Source organism: Eubalaena glacialis, chromosome 2 (genome assembly GCF_028564815.1).
Source record: "Eubalaena glacialis isolate mEubGla1 chromosome 2, mEubGla1.1.hap2.+ XY, whole genome shotgun sequence".
Taxonomy (NCBI): Eukaryota; Metazoa; Chordata; class Mammalia; order Artiodactyla; family Balaenidae; genus Eubalaena; species Eubalaena glacialis.
The window spans coordinates 1,375,117-1,398,077 of NC_083717.1; the positions used below are offsets into that span (position 1 = coordinate 1,375,117).

Here is a 22,961-nt window from a genome sequence, read left to right on the forward strand (position 1 = left end):
CCATGTCCCCTGCATTGTCAGGCGGATTCTTAACCACTGCGCCACCAGGGAAGTCGAGAGTAGTTTTCAATTTCAGTGGGTGTTTCAGGTCATGAGTATCTTGTTAAAACTTTTTTGCTTTGTCATATTATTTATATTTAACAGGTGAAGTTTACATACCTGCTTATGATACATAGAACTTGTTACTACTACCCAGCCTTTCGACAGCTAATCTCTGGAGATTATCTGTGTCATTTCTTTTTAAATGATACTGTATGGAGCCCAGAGGTTCCAAGAATGTGACTGGGCTAATTATTGTCCTCAATCCCCCACTACCCCCATGGCAGGAAGAGCGGCTCCTGCTGGGGTATTGGGCTTCCGGTCATGTGTCTGTTTTAGAGTCTGGTGAGAAACTCGAGCACCGTTGTAGCTACGTGCAGGGTTTGTAGCGTGGCATGACAGGCAGGGCCCCCTGTGCTCAGGGAGCTTCCCTCCTGGGGAGAGACATGATCTCAAGTAGACGGACAGGACGATTTCATACTGAGATCTGTGCTATAAAGGCAATGAATTATGATTTGAAAATGGTAATGGCAGGAGAGAGGGAGACAGATGTAGGAGGTGGTCAGGGAAGGGCTCTTTTAGGGGCAGCTGAAGGATGAGCAGCCAGCCATGTAAGCAAGAAATTTTGTGGCTTGAAGGTGGGGGGGGGGGAATATTAGATAACCGTTTCTCTAGAAAGAATCCTCTTAAACCTCTTCTTTAGTCTTTTATGTTATCCTTAAAGATGCCTACTTGTAATCTGCTTTTTCATGATGCACCTAGTACTGTTCAAAAGCACCAAAAAAAAAAGAACCTCAAAAGCAAAAAATAGGTTTTAAATTATTTATTTTGACAGTCCTTTGTCCAGAAGATAAAAATCTGTTGTTTTTTTTTTTCCCCCTTAGTTTGATTTCCAAGGCCCTTGATGTCTTTAGCTTAACTTAGCTTTATTCCCTTTTATCTCATTTGGGAACCGCGTGTTCCTGTCAAACTAGTTTTACTCATTGCCCTCTGAACCCTTGCCATTCTGTGTTTACCTCTTTTTATGCCAGTTGCTCATATTATTTCCCGTGACTGAAGTTTATTCTCTATTTCATTGTACCCAGTTTAAATCTCTTAGATCTGTATAGTTTCTGTTACTATCTTAGTGTAACTGAGAGTTTTAAGTGTATGAAACATTTAGGACATGGCACATACTTGAAGATACCTTTGGTCATTTTTCATCCTTTCATAGATTGAGTGAGGGGTTACCATGAGGCTTCCAAAGTTAAACTCTGCCACTTCTTGCTCAGTTGATTAGAGTCAGGAGGTGAAAATACTTGGAGAGAGACCTTTAGGCATGCCAGCACCTGCCTCTCTCTCTCTGTCTCTAAAGGCATCAGCTTGGGAGGATACTTAGTTTTTCAGTTGCATTGTTTCCTACTCTCCCTTTTAGAATCTTACGATAATTTCATAAATTAACTGAAAGTGCGTATTGTTTTCCATACTAACATATTTTTCTCTCAAAGGAATGCATTCTGTCCTTAGGCTAGCCAGTCAGCTAATTTAAAAACAAGAAAACATAGGGAGCAATGTGAGATGTAGTCTTAATTACACTGCATAAAAATAGCTGTTAAGGACAGTTGTGTGCTGTGATGGGGGCTTGATTTTAGATTGAGGGATCAGGGAGGGCTTTTCTAAGGATTTGGCATTAAAGATGAAACCTGAAGGATGACCTGAAGAAATAAGCAGACAAAGAGTGGGAGATAAGCGGTGAGGGGGTAGAATGTATGAAGGATCTAGGGTAGGAAAGAACTGGGCATATATTCAAAGAACTGAAAGAGGCCAGTGTAGCCAAAGTGTAGTGAATGGCTTCCTTCTGTACTCATTAAAATTCAAAACACATATCATGATCTGAGATACATGTTTAAAAGATTACTTTGACTGTTCTGTAGAGAGTGTTTTGAAATGGAGATAAGCATGATAGTGGGAGAGCAGTTAGAATATTACGGTGAACCCAGCGAATTTCTGCTGGCGTCAGTAAGGAGGAGGAGATGGTGAGGCCAGGGTTAAGTCTGCATAGGCCCGTGGTGCTCACTGCCTGTTTGCTCTGCGTGTTCGCAAACCACGTGCCTGAGGTCACTGCAGAGTTGAGAGTCATGTGTTGGTAATTTTTTTAGGCAAGTAGGAGTATAAGGCGCTGAATCTTGAGGGCACAGGCAGTTTGAAGGCTGTAGGCTTTTATGGTTACTTTGTTCATACAGCCCTCGTGAAGAGCTAACAGAAAGGAGGATAAAAATCTCCCTCGAAAGTCTTCATCATCCCATAGTGAAAAGTCAGGTGGCGGAGGTCAGGAGAGGCCGCTGACGTTCATAAGGTGGCATTTCAGATCGAGTTGTGACTCTTTTGCAGCCCTGCATGCTGTAGACCAGCACCTTATTTGACAGGTGGAGGTAACTGTAGAAGTTCCATGACCTCTTCATTTTTCAGTAAAGTAGAGACAAAATCTTGACTGAAGCCCTGGTTGCCTGATTGCGGCCTGATTGAGTACTCTTCACTAAATGAGTGGTTCTCAACTTGGTTAGCCCCAACCTCCCCCTCCTGTAAAAAAAAATATATTTTTTAAATGTTATTTTTAAAAATTGAGATATAATTCACATACCACGCAATTAATCCCCGCCACCCCTCCACCCCCCCCCCGCCGCCCCCCGAAAAAAACCTCCCATACCTATTAGCAGTCATTCTCCATTTTCTTCCCCTCCCTGCCCACTCCCAGACCACTGATCTGTTTTCTGTCTTGATAGATTGTCGTGTTATGGGCATTTCATAGAAATGATTCTATGTGGTCTTTTGTGATTGGCTTTTTTCACCTAGCATGGTGTTTTTGAGGTTCGTTCGTGTTGTATCACGTACTTAATTCCCTCCCCCCTCCCCCAGGTTAAAGTTTATTCACTAACGATAATTCTCAGAGCCTTTAAAGCACATTTAAGTTTTCCGTAAGACAGTATCATATACAGCTTTTTCCAGATTCACATGACCATGCAAGATTGTTTATTCAAAGCATCTCATAGGATTAGAATTTGAGAAATGATGACAGATTTCTGTCTAAGCTAGACAAGTAAAAGTCACATGTAAGGTATGGTAGACTTTTTTTTTTTTGGTAACACTTTTACTGATGTGTAATTCACCTCCTGTACAGTTCACACATTTACAGTTGTGCAGCCATCACCACAGCCAGTTTTAGAATGTTTTTGTCATCCAAAAAGAAACCCTGTAGCTCTTACTGTTGTTCCCCCTCTCCCCTGTGCCCGCAGCCCTAGGCAACCATTCATCTCCTTTCTGTCTCTATAGTTGGCCTATTAAGGACGTTTTATATAAGTGAGATCCTACAATATGTTGTAGTCTTGTTACTGGCTTATTTCACTTAGCATACTATTTTCAAGGTTCATCATGTTATAACATGTAGCAATACTTTTTCCTTTTTGTTGAATAATACTGCATAGTATAGATATACCATGTTTTATTCATTTGTTAATCATTTGTGGGACATTTGGTTTGTTTCCGTGTCTTGGCTGTTCCGAATAGTGTGCAATGGACATTTGTAGACACATGCTTTCATTTCTCTTGGACATGTACCTAGAGGTAGAATTGCTGGGTTATATGATAACTCTATGTATAACCTTTTCAGGAACTGCCAGACTGTTTTCCAAAGCAGCTGAGTGCTTAGATTCACAGCAGCAGTGTGTAGGAGGGTTCCAGTTTCTCTACATCCTCATCAACACTTGTTAAGTCTGTCTTTTTGATGGTAGCTATCCTGATGGATGTGAAGTTGTATCTCATTGCAGGTTTAATTTGCATTTCCCCAACGGCTAATGTTGTTGAGCATCTTTCCATGTGCCTTTTGGCCGTTTGTACGTCTTTGGGGAAATTTGGGATGTTTCACTCTTTTTTTTGGCGGCACCATGTGGCATGCGGAACTTCCCTGACCAGGGGTCCGAACCTGCGCTCCCTGCGGGTGGAAGCGTAAAGTCTGGTTTTTCTTTTTTATTGAGTTGTGAGAGTTCCTACTGGTAGAACCAGATAAAAGTCCTTTGCATAAGATTTGCAAATGTGTTCTCCCATTCTGTGGATTGTCTTCTTATTGACACAGAGTTTGAAGCACAGAGTTGTTAATTTTGACAGAGTCTAATTTGTTTTTCTTTTTCGTTTGTTTTTTTGGCAGTATTTTACGCCTGTATTTTAAGAGTTTTACAGTTTTTGCTCTTACATTAATTTCTGTGATTCATTTTGAATATTTGTGTATGATGTGAGGAAGGGAGCCAACTCAGTTTTCTTTGTTGCATGTACACCTTCTCAAGTATTTTGTAAATTCCCCATTTCTAGCCTGTAGACAAGCATGAATAATATATGCTACCTGCACATGTAAGAGTAGGAAAGATAAGGGCAGCTTCAAAGGAAATAATGTTAAATGTAATTTTCACAAAGTAGTTTGTATCACTGTGTTGAAAATATTTAGCATATTCATTTGGGATAAACATACAGGATAGCAGTACTATTTTTTTTTAAATTTATTTATTTTATTTATTTTTGGCTGCGTTGGGTCTTTGTTGCTGCGGTGAGCTACTCCTTGTTGAGGTGCGTGGGCTTCTCATTGTGGCGGCTTCTCTTGTTGCGGAGCACGGGCTCTAGGCACGTGGGCTCAGTAGTTGTGGCACACGGGCTTAGTTGCTCCACAGCATGTGGGATCTTCCTGGACCACGGCTCGAACCCATGTCCCCTGCATTGGCAGGAGGATTCTTAACCACTGCGCCACCAGGGAAGCCCAGCAGTACTATTTTTAAAATAGTCTTTATTAATGAAAGTCATTGAGAGCTGTTATCTTTCATTTGTCTCTACTAGTTTAATTATTTTTGGTCCTGACTCTCTTAACAAGGGTGTCTCCTTGATACCATTTCTGTGTAATAAATACAAGTGCAGGTGTATTGTATGGCATTATTGGTGATGAGATTTTTCTAAGTGGTGAACATTTTGGTAAAAGTTCAAAACAAAACTAAGTGTAGTACAATTTGGACAACAGTTACATTCTAGAAAATTCAGCAGGTTGTATTAAGCAGTATCGGGCTCTAGGCTCCGCTAACTAGAAGCTGATTTGTCAGATACGCAGCAGTTCTTTGGGAAATGTCCTGTGCACAGTAGTCATCCCTGGCCCCTCACTGAGTGTCAGCGGGCGTCTTCATCTAGAGCAGTGCTGGCCAGCAAGCCCCGCATGCGATTTTACATTTTCTAGTAGCCAAATATACTATTTAACTCAATATATTACGTAGTATAAAAGTATTAATGTGCTATTTTACACTTTTTTTGTACTAAGTCTCTGAATCCAGTGTGTATTTTACACATAATGGCAAATCTCAGTTTAGAGGAGCTGCACGTCATGTGCTCACTAGCTATATGTAGGCTAGTGGCTGTCATTTGGGTACTGCAGATCTGTAGGGAGTAACTCAACTACAGGGGACTGTCAGATGCCAGCCCATTGTTTCCCCTCTCCCCAGGAGAAAGTCTGGTTAGCTACAACTTTTGCTTTTCACCACCAGTTAGCTCATATGCAATTGGTAAATGGCATCAGTATAAACTGAAGTTGTGTGTTGGTTCATACATGAATTTTTTTTTTTTTCTAGGCAGTGCAAATCAAAATAGTAGGAGTAAGGTTATAACCTTCAAATAGAAAGAAAAAGCCCTCAACTAGCTGTACAGGCAGGACCCCTAAAGAACATTTCAAGTCTGCTCCCCTTGTCTTGCATGGCTCCCCCTCTGTGGCAAGTTGCACTTTTCTTCTCTGTCCGTTTGGATTGTAGCCTCAATGCTCAGAATTTCATTTCCATGTTCTCAACCCCAGCAATTTAATATCCCCTGAAGCACTCTGCAGCCATGCTGAGCTGCTTGCCTGTGCTGTTCAGGTTTTTGTTAGTGCTCTGGCTGTGGTAAAGTTGCATAGTTTTGAGTGATTTGCTCCTACCCTATTTTTCCCATAAAACTTTTAGTGTGCAGTTTTGCAGAGTTTAAGGTTTTTCAGGAAAACATTTATTATGTTATGGCAGAAATACCCATTACAGATACATGACTTCCTTTGTGAAATCCCTTTATTTTTAAATATTTGTGGTCTCTGGTTTGAAGGGCTGAGAGGAGGACACTTGGAATGAAGTGCAGTCTGGATACGGACCACCAGAACCATCTTGACAGAGGGAGTGCCTATTAACAATTCAGGTCTGGAGGCCCCGTCTCATGTCGTGTGAATCACAGTCTCTGTGAAATTCAACTTTGAATTCGACATTTTTTAATAGACTGAAGTTTGAGGTCCACTACTGAACCTTACTCAGTCATGCCGATTATCTGCTTGTTGTTAGTTTGAATAGCAGTTCGGGGTGGTGGATGTACTTGAAATCTTTCATTATCATTATAGGTGTACCTTACGTGTTGTTTCCAGTTTCTTGGAGAAGGCATTAAGACTTAATTTCTAAGTCTGAGGATGTAGTAGGGAATTCTGGTGGTTGTCTTGTTCTGAATAAGGACACAAATGCCATAATATTTTACCCCTGAGTAGAGTGGAAACTAGTTTCACCTTTAGAAAAGCTGGTTGCATTTCCCAGCCTTGTTTGTTTATATGGAATTGTATATACTTCCCACTTGCCACCTAATATCCAAGTTCCCTTTTTCTAAATGCGAGGGCAATCTAATTGCTTAACGCCCATTTCTTGCTGAGTTAGGTGAGTTTTGCTACATTTTTTGGGTCCATTTCCCGTAGTGCTCTCTTAGGGCTCCATCTTTCTCAGACTGTAGGTTATATCCTTCTCACCCTTAAGATCTACCTTCTGAAGTTCAGAGGATGACAAGTAGGAGGGATTATTCTGCCTTTGAAGTAGTGAAGATTCTGTCAGGGAAGAAGTCAGCATCGTACATTGTTATGTTAACTCTCTGTCTTAGATGAATACTGTCCAGTCCAGGAGTCAGCACACTTTTTCTTAAAGGGCCGGATAGTGAAAATTCTAGTCTTCCAGTCTGCATCCTCACTGCCTCGATGAAAAGAGCAGAAGTGGCTGTAGACAGTACGTAAATGGCTGGCTGCACCACACACCCAGCAGGTTGTAGCTTGCCGATGCTTGTGTTCTAGTCTGGTACTAGCATCCAGTCATGTTGCCACGTCTTCTTTTCATGTCTGCCTTGGGTTGGAGCTCCGGACGGGAGAACTTTGCCCACTCCTGTAGGTTGATCAAGTTGCAAGGATAAACATAAACCGCCCCCCGCCCCCCCACCTTTTGCCCCCTCCCGAAAGCAAGACCCCAAGTAATTCTCAGTAGTATCCCTTTCTGAGAAGTCTTGAATACTTGCTTCATCAGTCTTAACTTTAACTTTTTAAGGTTGGTTTAAATGTGTATTACTTAAAACCAATTTTATCCCACTTATCCACAAATTCTACTTTTCTCAAGGAGATAATTTCTGTTTCTTTAAAGTAGCAAGCCTTTTTCTTGGTAATGTAAAGAAAGCATAAAGGGCACCAGGCATATAAACAGTTTTTGCTTCCATTACTTTGTTGGGCCAAACAGCATCTATGAGATGATCTCTCACCAGCATATATGTATGTAAATCTCTGGATTTAGCATTGAAAATCTGAGTTGAAGTTTTATGCATGGCTCTACTTTTCTTTGGATATGTTACCATCCTCAAATCACTTATTCTTTCTCTCAGCTTTAGACTCTACATTCTACTACTACTGCTACTACTACTACTACTACTACTACTACTACTACTACTACTATTACTACTACTTTAAAAAAAAAAAACATTTCTGTTCTTATCCTGAAACATACAAATCCATCCATCATGGAATAGGATATAAAAATTTATGTGAGTTTTTAAGATAAAATAGGAGTTTTCAAAGAAATACTGTTTTGTAGCACTTTAAAGGTATGGCTGTACAAAATCATAACCATCATCATTGCTCTGACCTTGTTTTCCTGCTTGCATGTTACTTCATTTTGGAAAGAACTACATGGAGAAATTAAAAGCCTCAGTGCTTTTAATGCCTCCCTTCCCCCCCAGTGCTTTGGAAGATAATGTAAACTGTAGCTTTTTAAATGGAGAGTTACCTTTGTTCAGCTTATCATAGTCTTGATACTCAGAGGCAAAGCTGCCCTGCCTTCAGTTCTGAAGTGCATCCTTCCGGCCCTGATCTAAAGCTCTGTTGCCTGCTTCATCATGCTTCCTATAAAATCTTTTACTTAGTTTGGATTCTTAAGAATGTGAGTTTACTCCTAGTCTTTCAGTAAAATATCTGTATCTTATTTTTGCTCCTCACTTCTTTTTTTTTTTGCTTTTTTTTTGGCCACACCTCGTGGCTCGTGGGATCTCAGTTCCCTGACCGGGGTAGAACCCGTGCCTTCAGCAGTGAAGGCGCAGAGTCCTAACGACTGGACTGCCAGGGAAGGAAGTCCTCCTCACTTCTTTCTGAAGTTAACAGTTGTTAGTTTTGCGAAGTGTTCTAGATAAATCTGTTTCGTAGAATGTGGAGTCTAGTCCCCATTCAAAAAGCTCCTGTTTCTGAAATCTCAACTCGTAGTGTATAAGTATGGTGTTGTAGTAGCCCATATTACTGTTTCTTTTTTATTTGCATGCAGCTGTAAAGCTTGATTTTTTTTTTTTTAATTTATTTATTTATGTATTTATTTTTGGCTGTGTTGGGTCTTCGTTTCTGTGCGAGGGCTTTCTCTAGTTGCGGCGAGCGGGGGCCACCCTGCATCGCGGTGCGCGGGCCTCTCACTGCCGCGGCCTCTCCCTGCGGAGCACAGGCTCCAGACGCGCAGGCTCAGCAGTTGTGGCTCACAGGCCCAGCTGCTCCGCGGCATGTGGGATCCTCCCAGACCAGGGCTCGAACCCGTGTCCCCTGCATTGGCAGGCAGACTCTAAACCACTGCGCCACGAGGGAAGCCCCAAGCTTGATTTTTTTGGAAAAAAAAAATTCATGAGTTACATCTGAAAAGTGCAGATTTTGGCATAGAGCAGAGATTTTCTTTAAAGTCTAATTTGGAGTATTGATTTTTCTTTGTAACTGAATGTGTTGGGGTCCTCATACCGCCCCCCAGGTTTGGTGATCCTCTTAAGAGGCGTCATAGGACCTTGATTACCATGGCTATGACTTACGAACCATGAAAGAATACAAAATGTAGTCGGCAAAGGGAAGAAAGGCATCTGGGGCAAAACCTGGAAGACACCAGGTGCAAGCTTCTAAGAATCTTGCCCCAGTGGAGTCACACAGCAGACGCTTCATTCCTCCAGCAACGAATTGTGACAACACTGGTGAAATGTTGTCTACCAGGGAAGCTTATTAGAGATTTAATACCCAAGGTTTTTATTGGATTTGGGTTCTTAGGTAGGCATCTCTGCCTAGTTTGTACCAAAAGTCTGGATTCCCAGTAGGAAAGCAGGTGTTCAGCCTAAACCATATTGTCTGCACAGCAGCTTAGTCACAGGCAGCCACTCTTACCAGTTATTGTTGTGGCAGTCAGTCCTCCTGAAGAGTCACTGTGCCAGCCAAGGGCCAGCTCTGCAAGCAGGCTTTTCTAAGGACTGCAGTCTCAGGTTCCATGTTAACTTTCCTGTATGCTTGAGCTTATTCTTGACTGATTTCTTCTTTCAGTCGTGTTCATTCTTGCAGTGTTTATTGAAGAATTCATTGACTACTATATAAAAAAAAAGTTTAGGGTGTTTTACATAAATACATACCATCCAGCAAGACAAATTTAAAAGTAAGTAGATGAAGAAACCGTCAGGCATCTCAAGCAGCGGTCTTGCTGGGAAATTTCCTCTCTTGTATCACCTACATTTTGCTGGGCACTTAACCCCCTTTTGTCTTTTGTCATATCACTCGCTTTTTTGGGTCTGAATCTGCTTCTAGTTTCCCCAGTAAGCTGGGTCCTATCCAAGATTAAATCTTGGTCATTGCCTTTTCTCTTGCCATGCTGTTACTTCATTCTGAGCTCATAGTGCTTGTTTATTATATTCTATGTGCATCCCCTAACTTTCATCTTTTTTTTTTTTTAATTTATTTTATTTATTTATTTTTGGCTGTGTTGGATCTTTGTTGCTGCGCGCGGGCTTTCTCTAGTTGGCGGAGAGCAGGGGCTACTCTTTGTTGCGGTGCGCGGGCTTCTCATTGCGGAGCAAGGGCTCTAGGTGCGTGGGCTTCAGGAGCTGCGGCACGCGGGCTCAGTAGTTGTGGCTCGCGGGCTCTAGAGCGCAGGCTCAGTAGTTGTGGCGCATGGGCTTAGTTGCTCCGCGGCATGTGGGATCCTCCCGGGCCAGGGATCGAACCCCTGTCCCCTGCATTGGCAGGCGGATTCTTAACCACGGCGCCACCAGGGAAGCCCCCATCTTTTTAATGGAAGAGACTTCTTGATCCTCTTCTAAATTCCTTTTCCTCCTCATTTCTTTTTTTAAGTTAAGTTACAGTTGTTAGTTTTGCTAGGTGATCTAGATAAATCTGTTTCATAGAATGTGAAATCTAGTCCCTATTCAAAGAGCCCCTGGCAGAAGGCCTTAATAGACATTTCTCCAAAGAAGATATACAGATTGCCCACAAACACATGAAAGAATGCTCAACATCACTAATCATTAGAGAAATGCAAATCAAAACTACAATGAGGTATCACCTCACACCGGTCAGAATGGCCATCATCAAAAAGTCTACAAACAATAAATGCTGGAGAGGGCGTGGAGAAAAGGGAACCCTCTTGCACTGTTGGTGGGAATGTAAATTGATACAGCCACTATGGAGAACAGTATGGAGGTTCCTTAAGAAACTAAAAAGAGTCATGTACCACAATGTTCATTGCAGCACTATTTACAGTAGCCAGGACATGGAAGCAACCTACGTGTCCACCGACAGATGAATGGCCAAAGAAGATGTGGCACATGTATACAATGGAATATTACTCAGCCATAAAAGGAAACGAAATTGAGTTATTTGTAGTGAGGTGGATGGACCTCGAGTCTGTCCTACAGAGGGAAGTAAGTCAGAAAGAGAAAAACAAATACCGTATGCTAACACATATATATGGAATCTTAAAAGAAAAAAAATAAAGTTCTGACGAACATAGGGGCAGTACAGGAATAAAGACGCAGATGTAGAGAATGGACTTGAGGACACAGGGAGGGGGAAGGGTAAGCTGGGACAAAGTGAGAGAGTGGCATGGACATGTATACACTACCAAATGTAAAATAGATAGCTAGTGGGAAGCAGCCGCGTAGCACAGGGAGATCAGCTCCCTGTGCTTTGTGACCACCTAGAGGGGTGGGATAAGGAGGGTGGGAGGGAGAAGCAAGAGGGAGGAGATATGGGGATATATGTATACGTATAGCTGATTCACTTTGTTATACAGCAGCAACTAACACACCATTGTACAGCAATTATACTCCCATAAAGATGTTAAAACAAAAAAGAAACCCTGTTTCTGAAAATTGGAATCCATGATCTCAAACCCTGCTGCTGCTTTATCAACTAAGTCTACTGAATATTCTAAATCCTTTGTTGTCATTTCAAACAGTCTTCACAGCACCTTCACCAGGAGTAGATTCCCTTTCAAGAAACCACTTTCTTTGCTTATCCATGAGAAGCAATTCCTCATCCATTCAGGTTTTATCATGAGATTGCAGTAATTCAGTCACATCTTCAGCTCCACTTCTAGTTCTCTTGCTGTTTCCACCACGTCTGCAGTTCCTTCCTCCATCGAAGTCTTGAACCCCTCAAAGTCATCCGTGAGGGTTGGAATCAGCTTCTTCCAAACTTGTGTGAATGTTGATATTTTGACCTCTTACCGTGAATCATGAATGTTCTTAATGGCATCTACAATGGTGAATCCTTTCCAGAGCGTTTTCAATTCACTTTACCTAGATCTGTCAGAAGACTCACTGTCGGTGGCAACTATAGCCTTATGAAATGTATTTCTCAAAAAAGAACAGGAAGTTGAAATGAGCCTTGATCCATGGGCTGCAGAATAGATGTTGTGTTAACAGGCATGGAAACAACACGAATCTTGTCCATCTCCATCAGAGTTCTTGGGTGACCAGATGCCTTGTCAGTGAGCTGTAATATTTTGAAAGGAATCTTTTTTTCTTAGCAGTAGGTCTCAGCAGTGGGCTGAAAATATTCAGTAAACCATGTTATAAACTGATGTGCTGTCATCCAGGCTTTGCTGTTCCATTTACAGAGCACAGGCAGAGTAGATTTAGCATAGAGTTCTTAAGGGCCCTGGGATTTTCAGATGGTAAATGAGCATTGGCTTCAACTTCAAGTCACCAGCTGCCTTAGCCCCTGAGAGAGTCAGCCTGTCCTTTGAAGCTTTGATGCCAGCCATTGACTTCTCTCTATGAAAGTAACAGAAGGCTCTTTCAGTCTACATTGGAAATCTGTTGAGTGTAGGTACCTTCATGAATGATCTTAGCTAGATCTCCTGGGTGACTTGTTGCAGCTTCTACATCAGCACTTGCGGCTTCACCTTGCACTTTGATGTTATGGAGACGGTTTCTTTCCTTCAGCCTCATGAGCCAACCTCTGCTAGCTTCAGAGTTTTCTCTGCAGCTTCCTCACCTCTCTCAGCCTTCATAGAATTGAAGAGAGTTGGGGCCTTGCTCTGGACTAGGCTTTGGCTTGGGGGAATGTCGTGGCTGGTTTGATCTTCTGTCCAGCTCACTAAAACTTTCTCCACATCAGCAGTAAGGCTCTTGCGCTTTCTTCCGTGTGTTCATTGGAGCAGCACTTTTAATTCTCCTTCAAGAACTTTTCCCTCGCATTCACAGCTTGGCTAACTGTTTGGTGCAAGAGGCCCAGCTTGCTTCCCGTCTTGGCTTTTGACCTGCCTTCCTCAGTGAGCTTCACCATGTCTGGCTATTCATTCAGAGTGAGAGACGTGTGACTCTTCGTGTCACTGAGCACTGAGAAGCCATTGCAGGGTTATTAACTGGCCTCATTTCAGCATTGCTGTGTCTCAGGGAAGAGCGTGGCCCGAGGCGGGGCAGGCGGGGGCCGTCGGGACACACAACAGCCTTCGTCAGTGAGGTCTGCCGTCTCGTGGGGGTGGTTGGTGGTGCTTCAGAACAGTTAGAGTAGCATATCAAAGGTCACTCACCACGGATCGCTGTAACAGATAGAGTCCCACGAACAAGTCTGAAATACCGTGAGAATTACCAAACTGCGACACAGAGACGCGGGGTGAGCCAGTGCCGTTGGAAAAGTGGCGCCGATAGATGTAAGGTTGCCACAGACCTCCCGATTTGTTAAAAAACCCAGTAACTGTGAAGCGCAATAAAGCAAAGCCCAATAAAACAGAGGTGGGCCTGTAGTTGTTCCTGTTGATTGAAATGGTTAATTCTTACTCATTTCTTCTCATAACAGCTCTGGTTCTGACTGCTAATTAATTTCCAGGACCACTGGACCATCTAAATTGCTCTTCCCACTTCCAGTTTTTGTTCATTGTCTTGTAGCCTCCATACCACTTGCCAGCTCAATTTTGGGGGTGGGGAGTTGAATTATGTTACCTTGATACTGAAAAATAAATACATGGAATGAAATTGAAGTGCTAACAATTAGACTTTTGTAGTGGACCTTTTTGTATCATTAATCAAGTGTGGATATTTATATCTTGGTTTTTCTTAAGACAGTAGAAACCGTCATCACTGATGGTCTCTGAGATGTGTAGATTATTCATAAAACTCATGAGTTACTTTTAAGCAGTTTTTAAGAAGAGTTAGTCCTGTTGTGAGGAGATACGATGCCATCTTCATCATCTTGAAAGCAGGCACCTTCCCTGAAACTTAACTTTTTGAAAACTTCATACTGTTTTAGTTGAAATGTGGCAAAACTTAAAAGAGCAAGTATGGAAACGGTTTAAGAAGTTGAAAAATAATTGCAAAAACGTACTGGATAATTGTGACTTCTAGTTCTCTGTCAGTTGAATTTTTTTGCCTTTTTCTCTCTGTACGTTGTGTCTTTATTAGAACTTTTATTTTTAAAAAAGCTACAAGTTGCTAGAAATGATAAAAATGAGGTGTTGCAATGATGAGTTAGTGATATACAGTGGTCTGTAGTCTGATAGAAACCAGTGTAAACATCAAATATGACTTACAATTCACTTTGCTTTTTATTTTTTTCAGGGACCAGTTACTCTCCCCAAGAAAATTCACACAACCACAGTGCTCTTCATAGTTCAAATTCACATTCTTCTAATCCAAGCAATAATCCAAGCAAAACTTCAGATGCAGTAAGTACATAAACATGCCCAATTTTGTGTTTTTGGAATATATTGCAAAAAAAATTTTTTTTAAATCAAAGTTGATCTTTTCTTAACGCACTTGAACTAATGAGCTGGCCTTATTATTCAAACTGAGCATGGTCCAAATATGCCATCTTGGTATTGTTTCACCAAGAAATAATATTGTTTGCATTCCTTTATGGAGCAGAATTTACCATTGTGATATTTGAGATACAAAGAACTTTAGATTGTGAAACTTGTGGCTTAACTTGAGCTTCTTCTTTTCATAATCTATAAACTTCTGTTAAAAAAAAATTCTATAAATTTATTGAGTGTCTACTTGTATTACATACTCTACAAGACACTAGTGACATAGAGGTCCGTCTCCTGAAAGGCATGAAACCCAGTGAAGAATTGTAGGTATTTCTAAAAATGAAGTAATTGTTAATGAAGTAACTATTACTCAGGTTGAACTTTCTAGTGTCAAGGTTCAAACAAAAGTTTTAATACAGTCATTCAAAAATAAGGTTTCAATTTCCCAGGCATATGCTAGGTTGTTGATGTATAGAACTAAGAAAATGTAGCCCATCTTAAAGGAACTTTTGGGCCTATGGTGGAGACTGAAAAGTAAACCATTAAAATGATGCATGTTAATGTTGCTGGGGAGCCCTCAAGAGGGGGGCTGCAGCCTGGATGAGGAAGGTGTGCTGGCCAACAGACTGACTGTAAGCCACGCAGTGGAAGAGGTTGGAATTTGTGTAGCATGGAAAGGAACAGCACCTACAAAGACACAGAAGTATGAAATAACACCACATGTTTGCAGAACACGGATTTCGATGGTGTGGAAGAATGGCAGGGGCTCAGGTTACAGAGAGAAATGGGGCCGGATTACAAAGCATTCTCTGCCTTTCCAGGGAATATGAACTATATGCAAAGGCAGTGGAGAGCTACTAAAGGGTATAATCAGTGAAGTACCATATTTGCAATTTAAAAAACATCAGCTAGCAGTGTGGAAAATACATCATAGGAAGGAAGAACAGCTAGAAGGCTATAGAAGTGTAGGTTGAATCCAGCAGACATTGCCTTGGTTATTCAGGTGATCATCATACCTTAATCGGTATTGAAAACCCTTGGGGTTTATTATTATTTGTCTCTTGTTGAATCAGTGTAGATAGTACATTTCCATAGAAAATTGAGACATCAATGATTTTCATAAAAATTTTAGAGCAGTTTTAAATATTAGGGTCAAATTAGGAAAACAGGACTCATACGGGTTATTTTAGCATAGAGAATTTCAAATACAGGAAAGGAAAAGGAACATATAGTGATACCCCTGACGGCTGGGAGCAAAAGGAAGAGGTTGGGGTTATCAGAACCCAGTTGCTCAGAGGAGGAGCCTTGCACAGTTGGTGACGGTACCTCTGCAAGGTACAATGAAGCTGGTTCTGATTCTGGGTTGAGAGCTGGAAACTGGAACCTGCTGCGCTGCAAGGCTTCTTCCTCCTGCCTTTCAGCCCCCCTCTAATGCCTGGTACTGGCAGAATCTAAGAGGAAGCCAGCTGGCTAAACAGAATGTAATTGGCGTTATCCCAGCCTTAGCATCACAGAATAGAGAAAGGGTGGTATCGAGACTGAGACAACAGCTTGATGAACCTTCACAGGTGTCATCATCACACTACTTGTGCTGGATCATTGTCACTAAGACATATACTCAGGATTTTACAACGAGTATCTCTGTTTTTGTGAAAAATGGCCCCCTTAAATCAACAGGCTAGCACTAACGTAACGTTCCCTTTATTACTGACGGTTTAGATGTGCTATTTGCCATTAGGACAGAGGCGGGCCGTGTGGACATTGTTTTGGTGGGAAAAAATTCCTTATTCAGGGAAGACAGTTTCTGATTATTTTGATTTTCAAGAAATGGATTGACATAATGAAATCAGAAAGAATAAATAATGGGCATCAGATAAGTTTGAAAGATCCAAATTCTAAAGGGTGTCAGGGGACTACACTGTGTGAGTGCAAACTGAAGACGGATTAAATGTCATGTGTTTTCAGAATCAGTGTCCCCTTTCTGTAGATTTCAACTCTAGGTATATAATTAACCTCAAGTAGTGGTCTTTTCACCATAGTGTACCCAGGGGGAATGACATTTTTACAAACTATAAATTTAATGTTACCTGAGAGCCTGGCTTTTGAACATTTCTGAAGGTTACTTGTAAACTGACTTTGTCCTAAAATCACTTCTAATGGAAGGTTTTTGAGTAGTAAAGTAAAACATAAAGTCACCTTTCATTAATACTTTCATAATGAAAGAAGAGATGAACAGAAGAATATCAGGTAACCCAGGTCAACACGTTATTTGAACCCAGGTTAAAATACGGAATAGCTTTTTTTTTAAAGTGGGTTTTTATTTTCTCTTTGTGCTTTCTAAGTTTTAAATCTGTCTTTGAAAATCAGTAGCAGTATTATTTGGAGTTATGCACACAGATATGTGGTTGTATGGATGATTTATATTTATCAAGTTAACTGTTGGAAGTCGAGTTGCAATTACCTTGTTTTTTTGGTATGAAGATATTCACATGTAGGCCTCCTTGGATTTAAATATGTAGCCTGTTGAACGCCGCCTCCTTCCTAACATAAATCATGGTAGGATTGACAGACATCACGTAGGCTGCCTTAGATTATGTTATGCATATTCCTGATTTTTTTTTAAGAGATCTCTTTATTCAGAGAATCTGTTTATTTAGGAAGAGAAATTTATTTCCATTTAAAGACATTATAATTAGAATCTTCCCTTAAGTATCGTTTACCAATTTAGATTTGCTGGAGGTGCTTTAAATTCAGTCCTAGGTTACTTTGCATTTATACTCCAGCTCCCCTTGTTATGATTTAAATACCTTCTGTTATCAATTAAATATCTTCTGGAGGTTTTAAGTTGGAGGCTCTTCTTCAGATCTGTTCTCTGTAACCAGTCTTGACTGAAGATATTCTACTTAACCATAGAACTCTTAGGACTTCATGAAATTCTTTGTTACAGTGAGTGCCATCTTTGATGTTATTTAATGAACTATTCTTTATTAACAGTGCATAATTAAATTTCGGGATTAACACTTTATTTTCCATAGTTTAACTTTGAGAAGAAGTGGTGGAAGTCTGTATTTCGGAGAGAGTAAATAGGGGGATGCTTTTTTATTTAAGAAGAGGAAAGCAGCGTTGATATAAGTTCTAAAAGAGATTTTGAACTGAAAGAGTAGACGGTTGCTTCAGTAACTATTCAGTGCCGTTCTTATAGAGCAGCCATTCCATGCTTCGTAGTCTCAGGGCCTCTATATTCATGAAAATGGAGAGCTTTTGTTTATGTGGACTCCATCATGAGTAACCATATCAAAAATTAACACTGATAAATTTGAAAGATAATTTAAAAATTATAAAGCTATTACATGTCAACACATGTAATATATTTTTTTTGAAAAATAACTTTCTATTTTTTTCAAAAATAGACATTGAGCATCTCTTTAAATGCCTGAGTAGAGAGAAGATACCTAGAATTTCATAGTTGTTCTACCTTCAGTCTTTTGTGATATCAGATCTCCCATAAAGCCTCTGAGAAAACTCTCCTGTGTTCTTGTGATAGAATGAGGAGGAAAAAGACAAAATTTGTCTTAGTATTATTACGAAAATGGTTGTGATTTTGTGAATGATCTCGGGGTCCCTCAAGGGTTCCTGGGCAGCACTTGGCAACTACAGCAAGCCTAATTTAGAAAACTTGAAATGTTTGCAAAACTCTTGTTGAATTCTTAATTTTAGATACCTTTTTTTAATCAGGGAACTTGAGACTAATCTATAGCATGGTGACTGTAGCTGGTGACACTGTATTGTGTAATGGGAACGTGCTAGGGGAGTAGAGCGCCAGTGTCCTCCCAGAAGAAGTGCCTGTGAGCGAGGTGACGAGACAGACGTGGTCATCGCTACTGTGTGCGCTTTAGATGTCTTACAATTTTATCTGTCAGTTATACCTTAGGCTGAAAAAAATACAACGGCGGGGACGGGGGGGGGGGGGGGGTGGATTTAACACCTGCTGTTGCATATCAGCATTTAAAAACATGACCCTGTTACTTAAGGGTTTTTTCCTTAACCTTTTTTTGAGGATAGAAGTAGGGTGGAGAAGATGAGCTTAAGTTACTAGTACGTGATTGCAGTGCTATACCTGGAGCACATTCTGTCAAGTAAGACATTAACTAGTACTAACCTAGGGTTTGGAGAACCCATGCTCTTCAAGGTTCTGGTCTGTGAACTTTGAACTGTCCTGGAGGTTGTGCCAGAGTGGACATTGACCGCCATGAGATACGCTGCCTCGTTGAGCTGTGGTAGTGTCTATCCTGAAAGCGGGCCTTCGGCTCGGGAAGCAGTGTGTTAGCACCGTGTGCTCTGACCGGGGCTCCTCGTCTCTCCAGACAGGCCACAGTCGGCACAGGCGGCACTTTGCGGGGCACGGGCTTAGACCCTCCGCTCTACTCTGGTGGCCTCTGTCCCCTGCCTCAAACCCCCTTCTGCCTCTCCAGACCGAACTAGTAGCCCCATGTGGCCACTTGCCCAGCAAACCACATCTTCCAGATACATCCGTAGAGGCGCTCAGTGGGCATGCTGATTTAGGTCTAGGGAGTGCTGGGTGGTGGAAGAGAACCTTTTGAACTTGGCCTTCTGTGATTGGCTTTCCTGCAGCCTGGCAAAGCCTCCTGGAAGCTAGAGGGCTTGAGAGTTAACTCTCCACTGATCTTTAGAGGTTTGGAAGCACAGGGCTGATTTCCAGCAGCTTCACGATTTTGAGACACCAGCCTGAGAGCATAATCTGCCTCGTTTCTTCAGCTGTCCTCAGAATCCTTACGACATTTCCAGAATCAGTATTGACTTAGTGGAAATAATAGATGTCCAGAAACCTGAGTTTTGATCCTTTCTTCTGCCACTGATTACTTTTGTGACCTGTGGACAACTTGTAAGTTCTCTCAGCTTGTTCCTACGTGGTAGATTAAAGAAAGCTGGGTGTAGGCAGTACATAAGAGTCCCTTTCCTTAAGCTTTAAAATTGTGTTCCTCTGCACTCTGGTGAGCCCAGAAGGAGGATGGGCTGCCAGAGTATAACCTTATTTCATTTTAGCCTCAAAGCTCCTTTGAAAACAGTTAAATTCATGTACAAGTGTACTTGGGGTTCTACCAGATTTCCTGGAGCTGGTGCAAGCGCTTAAACATTACTTTTGTTGAGATTAGTTCCATGAGAACTGGGCCTTTCAGATATTTCTAATAACTTCATTATAATTTTACAGTGCCTATGAAATTACTAGCAAGAAATTACTGTATCTGAGAACTTTCGAAAGACAGACCAGTTTTAGTTACAGGGAAATGCTCAGCACCGCCGACCCTATGTGCTGTGCGAGACAAGGTCTAGTTAATACTTGACCCAGCTCATGGATTTTGAAGTGGAAACAAATCCATAGCTGTTAATTAGCTTTGTGTTTACATTAAAGCTTTTTTGTGTGTGCTTTTTTCCCACTAAGTAACAGTGAATACAGGCAGGCTGTTCTCTGTCACACTATTTGTGATTACTGTTGTGCCTTAGAGTGTTTAGAACTGATGTGCTCTCATGCCATCAGATCAGTCAGTTGAGAGTGGCTTCTCCATGTGACTAGATTTCAGCAATTAAAACTGTGGTAATGGGGGGCTTTGTTATGCTTTTCTAAAGTCACTATGATGTTAGTTTCATGTCATTCTTCCTGTGCCTAATACACCTGCTAATCTGTTTAATTTGATATTTTATAGAGTTTTCCATTGTTACCCTTGAAGGTTTTCATAGACGAGGGTCTCCTAAGATATATATGCAGATAATTACATCTTAGACATCTTAGATCAGGGCACTTTTATCTCAAGTCTTTTTCCATATGTATGCCTGGAAAACCATTGACCTTCTTGATATTTCATACCAAGTGATTCAATTGTATTAACGTTTTCTAATTTTCTGAAATGTGTTTTTAAGCCTTATGATTCTGCCGATGACTGGTCTGAGCATATTAGCTCCTCTGGGAAGAAATACTACTACAATTGTCGAACAGAAGTTTCACAGTGGGAAAAACCGAAAGAGTGGCTTGAAAGGTATTTGCTCATCTAACTGAACAGTGTTTCTCGCCCTTGGTTCCACAGGCTGACGTCTCGGTGCGAAACCTTCTAAGCTCAGGCTTCTTATCTTAGTGCGATGCTCACCACTCCTTCATTGCAGCGGTTGGCCCGTTGTCTGTGCTTCCCATAGTTTCTCTTTACCTTAAAAAGCAAAACCAGAAAAACTAGGGCAGATGCGCAGCTGTCCACAAGGGCCTTGTGAACAGTCAGTGTGTTTATGTAATTTAAAAATGTATATTAATCTGTAATCTATCATACATCTTCCCTATAGTTTGTATTAGAGAACTTTATCATTCTTGTAGGACAATAATATGTTTCCTTCATATATGTAGAATTATCATTACAGAGTTTTGGTTGTAGGGTTAATGGCATGTAAATAATGGGTATAATATTGCCATCAGTGAGAAACATTAATGTTGTTTGCTATATCCCATGTCCCACACCAGTTGAATGATATTACTGCCTTGTTTTTTTATGTTCCGTATGCAGTTTCTTTGAGCATTTGACCAGAAGTGTTAAATGTAGATTCATTGTATCTCTTGTAATTTTTATGGGTGTATCTTTTATTTTTAGAGAACAGAGACAAAAAGAAGCAAACAAGATGGCAGTTAATAGCTTCCCAAAAGATAGGGATTACAGAAGAGAGGTGATGCAAGCAACAGCCACTAGTGGGTTTGCCAGTGGAAGTAAGTATTAATTTCTTTCTTTGAACCAGTATAATGTTTGATTCATTCCTGTAGTTTGTTTACTTTACAGATTGATGTGCACAGCCGTTTATATAGGTAAACTAAAAGAAATAGAAACATAAAAGGTTTTCTGTGTTGGGTCTGTCCTCTTAACGTGCATCGTTTTGTTCTTGAAACGGTGCACGTGGAGGTGTCCGTCACCACCCGTGATGGCTCTAATGCCGCTGAGTTGGTGAAGAAGTAAGATTTCATGCTGTGGATTGACAAGACCCCACCCCCATTTACACTGGTCACTGAGAAGCCCGCTGGGTTTCAGTCCAGTAACTGAACGATAGCCGCACACAGAGAGTGACGTGAAGTGCCTGTCTTCGTCAGTGTTATCAGCAAGGAGCTTGTTCATCCTTGTATCTGGAAATGGGTTTCACCATGATCGTAGATCTGTGTGTCGTCTCCATCCTGTGGGCACCTTCAGGTTCTTTTGAGGTCAGATTTTGTCCGAGTTGGACAATATGGGTAACATACATTTATTTTTAAGTTCAGATAAAATTTGAATTTGAAGATTTTACTAAATATATTCTATTCCCAATGGCTTGTCTTGCCCAGAATAAAATTTAAATGCCACATAGAATTCTTAGGCTCTTCATCAAATTTTGAAGTTTTGAGAATCTTCGATGTGTTTTGGGAATTCTTAGACTTAAGCGTTTGAATTCTCCTTCTGTAACTCAAAACAAAAACGTAGGGTTATATTTGGTCCCAGTGGAGGATATTGAATTTTTGATGGGAGAAATTACTTAAGATGAAACAAATAATATAGTTCTGTAGGACTGAATGTTTAAAGTATGTTCCCTGGAACATTTAACTTTTTATATTAGTGAAATTGTACTTAATTCTTAGAAAATAACAATGGTTTAAAGCACTGAAGTTAGGAAATTTAAGAATATTGTATTTTGAGACAGAAGACTTGGGCTGTGTCCCATTTCACTTAATATCTTAAGTAACTGTGACTTTTTGGCAAATAACTAAAAATGAGAGGTTTTCCTTTCCAGGTTAAAAAAAATATAGTGCCCAGCTTGTGGTCCTCCTGAACAAATTGTGGATATCCAGGAAGAGTGGCTAGATGAGTGTAAAAATAACGTTTTTTGGTTATTGGGCCAGGCCTCTCCACGTAGTGGCTGATGGTTCCCAGAGAAGAAAAGATCAGAGCCTAGTATGTTTGTTCTTTCCAAAATAACCTAGTCACTCGTCCTCTCTTGGGGTAATTAGAGGTCTGATAGAAAAGTTGATGGAAGTGAAAATACTACTTTTGGCTGCTTAATAAAAATCTTTAAGGAAATAAAATCAGAGTTGTGGTTTCAAATTATCTGTGTGCATCTTTTTCTTTCAAAAGGGAAATCAGTTTTTTCTTTATGATTTCAGAAGTTAGGCATGTTTGTTATTAAAAGTAGAGAGAGGGAAAGTATTTTAATCTCATGACTCAGGAACACTTGGAGACATACACTTTTTTCTAGCTGCCTGTGAAAGTATATAAAAACTACATGTGCATGTATTTTACACCAAAAATAGGATTGTATGTTACTGTTCTTAACCTTTTTCTTCTGTTCAATAATGTTTCAAGGATATGGAATTTCCCTGGCGATCCAGTGGTTAAGACTCTGTGCTTCTACTGCACGGAGCGCGGGTTCGATCTCTGGTTGAGGAACTAAGATCCCGCGTGCCGCGTGGCGCGGCCATAAAAAATTAAGAAAAAAATGTTTTCCAAGGATTTGTTTCCTTTTGCCATTTTATAGTGCAACGTACGTTAACTGCATGGT

At 40.8% G+C, this 22,961-nt stretch overlaps 1 protein-coding gene across 4 annotated transcripts in view; it reads left to right on the plus strand.

The window, feature by feature from the left end:
• The window catches only part of WAC (WW domain containing adaptor with coiled-coil), an 81,860-nt gene that overhangs the window by 32,230 nt on the left and 26,669 nt on the right, over positions 1-22,961 (plus strand). For all 4 annotated transcript variants that reach the window (XM_061177618.1, XM_061177610.1, XM_061177636.1 and 1 more), the window contains exons 4-6: positions 14,197-14,303; positions 20,325-20,440; positions 21,038-21,150. In XM_061177618.1, the coding sequence (XP_061033601.1) occupies positions 14,197-14,303; positions 20,325-20,440; positions 21,038-21,150 (336 nt within the window). The remainder of the gene's footprint in view (positions 1-14,196; positions 14,304-20,324; positions 20,441-21,037; positions 21,151-22,961) is intronic.